Source organism: Seriola lalandi, unplaced genomic scaffold (genome assembly GCF_002814215.2).
Source record: "Seriola lalandi dorsalis isolate HSWRI2012SDOR001 ecotype SW California unplaced genomic scaffold, Sedor1 jcf7180002054980, whole genome shotgun sequence".
Taxonomy (NCBI): Eukaryota; Metazoa; Chordata; class Actinopteri; order Carangiformes; family Carangidae; genus Seriola; species Seriola lalandi.
The window spans coordinates 281,629-291,131 of record NW_019525530.1 but is presented as its reverse complement, the minus strand read 5'-3'; the positions used below and the strand labels follow the sequence as shown (position 1 = coordinate 291,131).

At 42.3% G+C, this 9,503-nt stretch overlaps 1 protein-coding gene across 1 annotated transcript in view; it reads left to right on the top strand.

Moving 5' to 3' along the window:
• The window catches only part of ttc27 (tetratricopeptide repeat domain 27), a 62,708-nt gene that overhangs the window by 39,942 nt on the left and 13,263 nt on the right, over nt 1–9,503 (top strand). Inside the window, exons 13-18 of the mRNA XM_023396659.2 lie at nt 508–735; nt 1,511–1,609; nt 1,947–1,999; nt 3,797–3,962; nt 7,767–7,964; nt 8,289–8,400. Coding sequence (XP_023252427.1) covers nt 508–735; nt 1,511–1,609; nt 1,947–1,999; nt 3,797–3,962; nt 7,767–7,964; nt 8,289–8,400 — 856 coding nt within the window. The remainder of the gene's footprint in view (nt 1–507; nt 736–1,510; nt 1,610–1,946; nt 2,000–3,796; nt 3,963–7,766; nt 7,965–8,288; nt 8,401–9,503) is intronic.

The window sequence follows — 9,503 nt, the reverse complement described above, 5'->3', positions numbered from 1 at the left end:
AGTGCTTCCTCCCTTCTGAAATGTCATGTTTTCATTATATATCCAGCACAGCTCGACAGTTTCCTCTGTTTTTTATGAATCTTTGTGTTGCGTTTACTGAATGAGCGAGAGGGAGGAACAGAACTAAACCCTGCAGCAGTCCTGTACTCATGCAGGAGGGCGTCACACCTGAGGAGCACTGGGTGCTGCTGTGTTGTGTTGCAGCTGTGCCGCTGCGTCATGTCTCCGTTGCATTTAAAATAACAACGGGAAGTATTTCAGAAGACTTGTTCTGACCTCACTGTGTTGGAAACGGGTTTGCAGCTCATTTATCATCAATGTTGCTACTAATACACTTTCCTCTTTTTAATCTCAGTCTGCAGCATGCTGTCTTATTTTTATCATGAGAAGGAAAACCACAGATATCCTTCATCTGAAACCTGGCGTTAAAACTGTTGTTTTGCTCTGTGTCTGTACAGACAAAGACAGTGACTAATGATCATCAAGTGATGTCGTCCATTTTCTCAGGCTGAGGAGATTGTCCGCAGGGAGCTGGAGAAGAAGGAGACGCCCACTCTGTACTGCCTCCTGGGAGACATCCTGAGGGACCATCAGTACTATGACCAGGCCTGGGAGCTGTCCGGCAGACGCAGTGCCAGAGCCATGCGCTCCAAAGCCCTGCTCCACCTCCACAGCAAGGAGCTCCAGCAGTGTGTTGACTGCTTTGAGCGGTCACTCAAGATCAACAGTATGCAGGTGACACTGCTGGGGTCAGTCTGATGGGTGTGGAACATGTCTTCATGTTGTATTGCTATTTTGATGCATTCCCATTTTTTATCTATCAAAGTTCATCATAGATCAGTAGAGATTAGGTTTTACAGACAGGAGATCTCAGATTCAGTAGTCAGCATCCAGCTCTAGAAGAGTCCTGGTTGTTCCAGACTTCTTCATGTCAGAATGATGGAGACCACTGTTCTTATCAGGACCCTTCACAGCAGCAGAAATGTCTTTGAGCCTTGATACAACCCTGTCTCTGAGCTCTGCAGCTGTTCCTTCCTCTCCCCTCCTCATGGTTTCTGCTCTGATCTGCATTGTCAGCTGTGAGACCTGATATAGACAGGTGTGTGTCTTTACACATCATGTCCAATCAGCTGAGTTTACCACAGGTGGACTCAAGTCAAGGTGTATCTGTCCATCCATTCATTTATGATGGTTACTTGATTCCAGGTTGCTTTGATCCCAGGTCAGATTCCATACGTGATCCCTTCTATGTGTTCTAGGTCTGCCCTGAGGGTCCCTTTAGTTTATGACACCCCCATCTTCCTCAGCTGTGCTTATGACTTATTAGCAAATATTAGCATGCTAACACCATACACTAACATGGTATTAGCATAACAGAAATGTTAACATTGGTTAGCATGAATGTGGATTCAAACAGTGTTTCATTTCTCTCTCTCTCTCACTCTCACTCTCACTCTCACTCTCATTCTCACTCTCTCACTCTGTGTGTGTGTGTGTGTGTGTGTGACAGCTTGGTGTGTGGTTTTCCCTCGGATGTGCCTACTTTGCTCTGGAGGGTTATGAGGGAGCTGCCAGGGCTTTCCAAAGGTGTGTGGGGCTAGAGCCAGATGTGAGTACCTACACACACACACACAGAGCAAAACTTCACTAACTACATCATAACATCATCATCCCATCAATGTCTCAGTTTAACACACTTTCATTACAACACACTCAGATATACACACTGTCCAAAATGATTTTAGATGACAGGACACAAACACACACAGAACCGACTCGTTTGGTGGAGTCTTTATTGGTTCCCATTCACACCATCCTTTGACAGCCTATGTGTATGATTGTGTGGACACTGTCATTTTTATATTCTGTTGTGATTAATCTCTACAGCTATTACTCACTCTCTCCTCTCCTTTGCCTCTCCCTCTTTTCTTCCGTCCTCCTCTCAGAACGCAGAAGCGTGGAACAACCTCTCCACAGCCTACATCCGCCTCCACAAAAAGTGAGTCTGAGTGTTGGTATGGTGTATATTGGAAACGTCCTTGAAGAAGTGTGTGTTAACCTGTTTGCATTGGGAGTTAGAGTGTGTACGTGTCATATCATAGAATGGATTGAGTTTTGTTTAAGTGGATTATTCTATTCCTTAGTTCCACAAACATGTTGACATTTACGACTGAGTTACTGGATCTACACTCAGTGTTCACCTGCTGTAGTTACACTGCTGTAGACCTGGGTAGGTAACCCTGAGCCTAACCTTCACAGAACAGCCTGAATCTTTCATGGCATGGTTTGAAAAAAAAAAAAAAAAAAAAAAAGTCTGCACGGTGGTGCAGTGGTTAGCGCTGTCGCCTCACAGCAAGAAGGCTCCGGGTTCGAGTCCCGGCTCAGCCGTGGGATCTTTCTGTGTGGAGTTTGCATGTTCTCCCCGTGCCAGTGTGGGTTCTCTCCGGGTTCTCCGGCTTCCTCCCACAGTCCAAAGACATGCAAAATGGGGACTAAGCTGATTGGATACTCTAAATTGACCATAGGTGTGGCTGTGAGTGTGAATGGTTGTCTGTCTCTATGTGTTTGCCCTGCGATGGACTGGCGACCTGTCCAGGGCGTACCCCGCCTCTCGCCCGAAAAGATGCTGGGATAGGCTCCAGCCCCCCCGCGACCCTACTAGAGGATAAGCGGTAGAAAATGGATGGATGGATGGTTTCAAAAAGCACTTGGTGCAGAGTGGTCTGGATTGAGATCTGGTGACTGGAAGCCATTGGGGTAAACTTGAAGCCCCTGGTTTAAAATGTTAGTATTTCTCTATAACATTGCATATTCATGACTAAATGAAAAACATTTAAGTTATTTTTTATCAGAAATTAACGGTCAAAAACTCTATCTAGCTAATCTAAGTCACCAGGACTATGAGAGTGTGGTTGGATCTGGTTTGACATCGGCTGTCAACAATGATTCAAATCGTACTAACCTCTGATTGGTGCATGAAAATTTCAAACCAGTGAGTCAACCATAACACTGAGTTAAAGGTCTGACATCTGTGTGGATCTAAATGCTGGAGCCCACAAGTTTAAATGGCTGTTTGATGGTTAAGGATTTATTGTTATGGTTTCAATCAGGTTTAGATTATTCATCCACATTCCACATATTAACATTAAGTCTCTTGTTTTCCTAAACTCATTCATGCTTCATGTTGTCTCTTTCTCTCTGTCTCCTCCTCTCTGTCCCTTTCTGTCGTTTCTCTTCCTCTCTGTCTCTTCCACCCTGTCTCTTTCTATCTCTCTTTCTCTCTGTCTCTTCCACCCTGTCTCTTTCTATCTCTCTTTCTCTCTGTCTCTTCCTATCTGTCTCTTCCTGTATTTTGTCTTCTCTCTCTTCCTCTCTCTCTCCCCCTGTCTCTTCCTGTCTTTTCTCTTCCTCTCTGTCTCTTTCTCCCTGTCTCTTTCTTTCTGTCTCTTCCTATCCGTCTCTTCCTGTATTTTGTCTTCTCTCTCTTCCTCTCTGCCTCTTCCTTCCTGTCTCTTTCTATCTGTCTCTTCCTCTATGTCTCTTCCTATCTGTCTCTTCCTGTATTTTGTCTTCTCTCTCTTCCTCTATGTCTCTTCCTATCTGTCTCTTCCTGTATTTTGTCTTCTCTCTCTTCCTCTCTGTCTCTTACTATCTGTCTCTTCCTGTATTTTGTCTTCTATCTATTCCTCTCTGTCTCTTACTATCTGTCTCTTCCTGTATTTTGTCTTCTCTCTCTTCCTCTCTGTCTCTTCCTGTCTGTCTCTTCCTCTCTGTTTCCTCCTGTCCTCACTTGTAGAAACAAAGCCTTCCACACCCTGCAGGAGGCCCTGAAGTGTAACTATGAACACTGGCAGATCTGGGAGAACTTCATCGTTGTCAGCACCGACATTGGGGACTTCTCTGAAACCATCAAGGCTTACCACCGTCTGATGGACCTCAGGGAGAACTACAAAGATGTCCAGGTACAGGACTGAACTTAGGTGACAGTAGATTTGACTCTCTGAGAGTATGTATATTTTATTTCCTTGTGTTTCTTAGCCTTTTTATGCTACAGTTACTTGCCTGGTGACCTATAAAGTTCATTGTTAGCATTGGTTTGTTGTAGAAATCGCCTTAAACATCAATCTTTGTTGTCAAGAGAAATTTTCATTTACCGGGGCATTTAAAAATACAAGTGTGATATGATGATGTGATATTGAAGGAGGCGGAGCTCAGCTCCGAAGCGCTCCAGCCCAGTTTAACCCCTGCCTTCCACCAAATTTGTTCCCAGGCCACTTTGTGAGTTGATCTGTGCTTAGCCAATCAGAGTGATTGCTGGTGAATAGTGGGCAGGTACCTCCTCATAGAAACAAAATCTCTGGTTGTGGTTACAACAGAGAGATCAACTCTATTTTTTATTCCTCCACGCCGGCGACAGTCATAGTTGGAGGCATATTGTTTTCAGGTTGTCCATCTGTCTCATTCTCATGGACATGATGTCTCAGTAACACCGTCACAGAATCTCTTCAAATTAAGCACAAACATTCACTTGGACTCAAGGACAAACTGATGTCTATCTTATATGACTGTGGATAAACAGGGAGGTAACCTGAAACTAGTCTCAGTGGAGGAGGCAGACGACCACAAGGAGGTGATTCTAGTTTTTTTGTTAACACCATTACAGAAGTGTTTAACAGACACATAAACGGTACAGATATAAGTGTTAAATATGGGATGTTTTAAACAATGGAAAACATAAAAGTGTTTTTAGGGATGCAGCAGGTTCTGCTGTCAACACTGGACACTTCTCGTGTCTGTGGAAAGAGAACATTGAAGATGCTATAGAGTATTTGCCACAGGTGAAACAGGTGATTTACTCTCTGCTCATATTATAATACCAGTAAAAAGACAAAGAGTTTATTCTGTCCGGTTGTTTTAATTAATCTTTTTATTGTGGTTACATAAGCAGACTAATTTACAACAACTGGAAGAAAAACCTTTCTTCATCATATCTGAGTAATTACATGTCCACCACTGCATTCAAAGTAGAAAATTAACCATCAGCTTTGAATAAACAAGGCAGAACAGCCAGTGGCAGCATTTTCAAGAATATTAATTCTCTCCTTCAGCCCTGTAATAATTTTAGTCTTCTGGTCTTGAGCAATTAACTTTAAAGAAGTATCTTCCAAATCATGTGATTGAAATCACAGCTGTGATACAGAGGGAGAGACAGAATCTGGCTGAAAACTGGAAAAGATTTCACATACGTTTTCTTCATTCTGCTGCATCCCTGTTTTATCTGCCTTCTTTAGGCAGCATGTTCACTGTGTTGTTTTAATTTCCTCTCATAAAGTAGATTCGGATACACACAGCTTTCCATTAGGTCCAGTACTTGTCAGGGTTGATGCTGTTACGTCCTCCTACAACACAGACAGCCACTGTCACACTGGGCTTTAAAATGGTGGATTTCAGCTCATTCCAGTGCGTTTACCTTCATTAGTGGTTCACTTGATGTAAATCTGCATAAATCTTTTGCATCAAGTTCAACTCTTGTGACCACTGAAATGAAAATCTCGACCAGTGCCCAACAGAGGAGGCTGTAATAGCTCGTATCAGCTGTTTTGACCTTGTTCTGTTGCGCCACAAAAGGTTTGTTATGAGTTATGAGGTATGAGTCTGTGGTGATGGTAACCTATAGTCCAGTTAGCGACCTAGCTACTTTATCTGACCTGTTATGACAGGCATGTTCCCAGGTGACTGTCATGTTAGTGGTTAGTTCCCTTCACTTGTCACTAAATACTTAGGTCCACTAATCGTCTTCACCCACTTCTATGTGGAGGTCCAGGGAAAAGTAATAAAGCATTTCCATAATGATCCATCAATAAATATTCAAGTTCTAAAAATGGATTTACAAAAACAATATAAAACTCTTTTTAAATATGTGACACTCTGGGCCTTCAGTGCTGTAGAACCAGGCTAAACAATTCCAGTTGGCCATGGGATGTAACAGGTTGGAGAGCTGACCAGTGGGTTTTACAGCACTGAAGGTTCAGAGTGTCACAGAAAGGCTAACAGGAGAAGCTAAATGACTAAGCTAATGGATTAGCTAACAAGAAAAGGAAAAGCAGCTGGAAATGGAAATTCTTTTATTCATGAATTAATAAATGTATTTATAAATGGCTTATTAAATGAGTGTTGTGATGTTTTTGTAAATCCATTTTTAAATCTAGTCATTTAATCAAGTATTTATTGACAGATTAATAGTTCATTTATAAATTTTACAATTCTTATTTTTAATTTCTATTGAAATATTAAATTAAGGAAGTGCTTTACTACTTTTCCTGTGACATCCCTGCTCCTCCACACTTCTAAAGTCAGCATCAACAAATGGCTCTTTAGCCTGATGCTTTTTATTTTCTCTCACACTCACACACACACACACACACACACACACACTAATTTTTAAGCTAATCTAGCCGACATAACAACACTCAAATAACACACAGAGACAGACAAAACTAACTGTTAGCTAATTGGTTCAGTTCACCAAAGCAGAGAGGAAGGTTGTAGAGGAGGGTCGGCTGAACGGGGTCTCCCCCTCCCCCTTCCAGCCTCCAGTTACAGCCTCTCCTTTCAAACTGCTCCATTTTTACTCTTCTATTTTTACAAACACCTTTAAATGGGTTTTATAAAAGATCACGTCACTTTTTTGGAACCTCATTCTGTTTGATATTATCCCTCCTGACAGAGTTTACAGAGAGGAGAGACAAAGACAGGGACCTCCATGAATGTGACTGGCTGGTAAAGTTCAGAGGACGGCTCTTTGGGTCACATGTCTCTGCTTTGTGTCTCATAATCACACCCACACACATTCACATATAGACACTTTACATACAGTGCCTGTCAGCCATAATTTAGTGCTGAACTTCAGAGAATCTTCTGTCCTGTTTGTATTCTTCTCCTTCTTCCTGACAGAGATTTTGTAAGTTTTCCATTTCATTTCACGCGCTGACTGGATCCACGTCTTCCAATCAGATTTCACCTTTAACTGTCACTTCTCACTCAGTGATGGACAGCAGAGGAGGATATATCAAGAAGTCCTATTAGTGGCTTTCACTCTTACATCTCTAATTATATAGAGAATATAGATCTGATCCATCATGAGGAGCCTTTTTCCAGGAGCCTGTATTTTGAGGTGTGAACTTACAGATTGAGTGAGCTTCATAGCCTTCAAGTTGATTTATCTTAATTGTTGCTGCAGTGAAAGGCTGAAGGTTTGGCCACCTTGTCAGGAAATGTCATGAGGAGATGTCAGCTGATGATAATTTCTCTGACTCTTCAAACCTTGTGGTAACAACCAGAGGTTGCACTAATCGGCTGACTGAGGATCAGAAAATGAAGCTAACATGGTCTACATGTAAGGCCCTGTCTCCTGCAAATTAAATTTATGTACAACTAAACTTTGAATAGCAAACACATTGTGTGTGAAACTAGTTCAAACATCTTGGATTCAGGTGTCAACAGAACAGTGAATATTCTAGACTGATGGACGGTGGTGGAACTCGATGCTCTGTTACTTACTGTTGACTTTTTCTGTGGACACTGTAAATGTATAAGTAAGTGTCAGTTAATGGCATAAACACCATAAACCTGTGAGACCACGCCAACACGAGCTTGAGTGCAGGTGTTTATTAAAAAAAACACATTTCCTTTCCATCCTGCTGCTCCCTCACTGGAGATCTTGGCAGCACTGATACTAAAGTATTATTTATTTTTCCTCTTGGCAGATTCTGCAGATACTGGTAAGAGCAGTTGTTGAGAACCTGACGGACAGCCAGGGTGTCCAGGCCATAACCCTCCAGTCCAGACTGAAGGAGCTCCTGGGTCGGGTCAGTTCCCGCCACAGCAGTAACTCTGAGATATGGCGGCAGTACGCTCTGCTGTACGGTGATGGCCACAGCTCTAACCCAGAGGACAACGAGAAGGTCAGAGCCACAACCAGCATCATAGTGGACCACACTGAGTCCATAGAGAAATACATCTGTGCACTTGTGTCAAGGCTTTATGGCCACAACCAGCTTGTTTTACCTTCCTCCTAAAATCATGCAGTCCGCTGAACCAGACAATCAGCCGATAGTTAAAACCCCAGAGCAAAAACACTGAGTAAACCAGGGGAAGCCTTGACTGCAGCTAACTGTGGTAGTTAACTGTCGTAGCTAACTGACTGTCGTGTGTAACTGTTGTGTCTAACTGTCGTGGCTAGCTGTCCTGGTTAACTGCTAAAACCATGGCGGTATTTCTCTTTTCAGGCCCTGCAGTTCCTGTCGAAGGCTCACCGCTGTGAGGTTCAGGCTGCTGGCTGGGAGAAAGAACCTGCTCTCTTCAAGGAGGTGGTGAAAAGAGCCATTGATATGGGAGAAGGTGAGAACACACTACCACCATCCACAAAGCTAAAACAGTCTATACATGACACACATTAGACTGAACCTGACTGACTTCCAATCTTGTTGATAGAGGAGGTAACTGAAGGTATATTTGAGAGACTATTTGGTTCCAGCACTGACACCGCACTGAAACAAAGTGTTGAGATGGATAATATAGTTTGACTAACATTACTCTAATAAATGGGTCTGACAGTGGGTTGAGACAATAATGATTCTAAACTAATATCAGGTATAAACATATGATGAGTGGGATGAGTAACCTTTGAGATAATGCACATAAAGTGCACAAAGTAACAGCTTCTAAGGAACAGAGTTTTCTGCTGGGAGCAGACTCCATTTCTAAGGTAACGGTAGCTAGTGTTGCGCATGGTTGGCAGTGTAATGCAGCTGAAGAGGGAGGACACTCAGGAGCATAAACTTTAAACCAGTGAGGAGAACACTAAGAGCAATGGGAAATATGTGCAGTCAATCTCTCAAGTGTACGGTGGCCGTGAAGTGCAAAACACAACAACAAATCACAAAACACAACAACAAATCACAAAAACACAACAACAAATCACAAAACAACAACAAATCGCATACGACAAAACATTAACTTCTTACGGAAAAGGTAGGTACCTGCTATCCACAAGGATCGTTGCTGATTGGACAGTGTTGGGAATAGTTCTTTCTTCTATACAACACTGCTTCTTTTAAATGTGTCTTCAGAGTGCGCGTATTCATTGTGAAGTTGTGAAAAGCAAATTAAGTATCACCTCATATGCATCAAAATGATCTCTAATAGTCACTAACTTTGAATCAGAGGTTAGTGCCGAGGTACCTCTAGAACTGCCAAGACGGTCTGACAGACAGTTGGAGTTTTTATTATGTAAATAACTTAAATAAAAACTACAGGTCTCTCAGTCCATGACTTTTCTTAAATATATGTTTTGATATTTTCTGAAATATGTTTTCTACAATAAAAAACACAACATTTCTGAGCATTTATGCCTCTGACCGCCGAAGCGGTCATATAGACTGCTGTGGCCATAGGAATTGGAACGAAATTTCCATTTTGCTGTTTTCAAATGAAAATCTCTC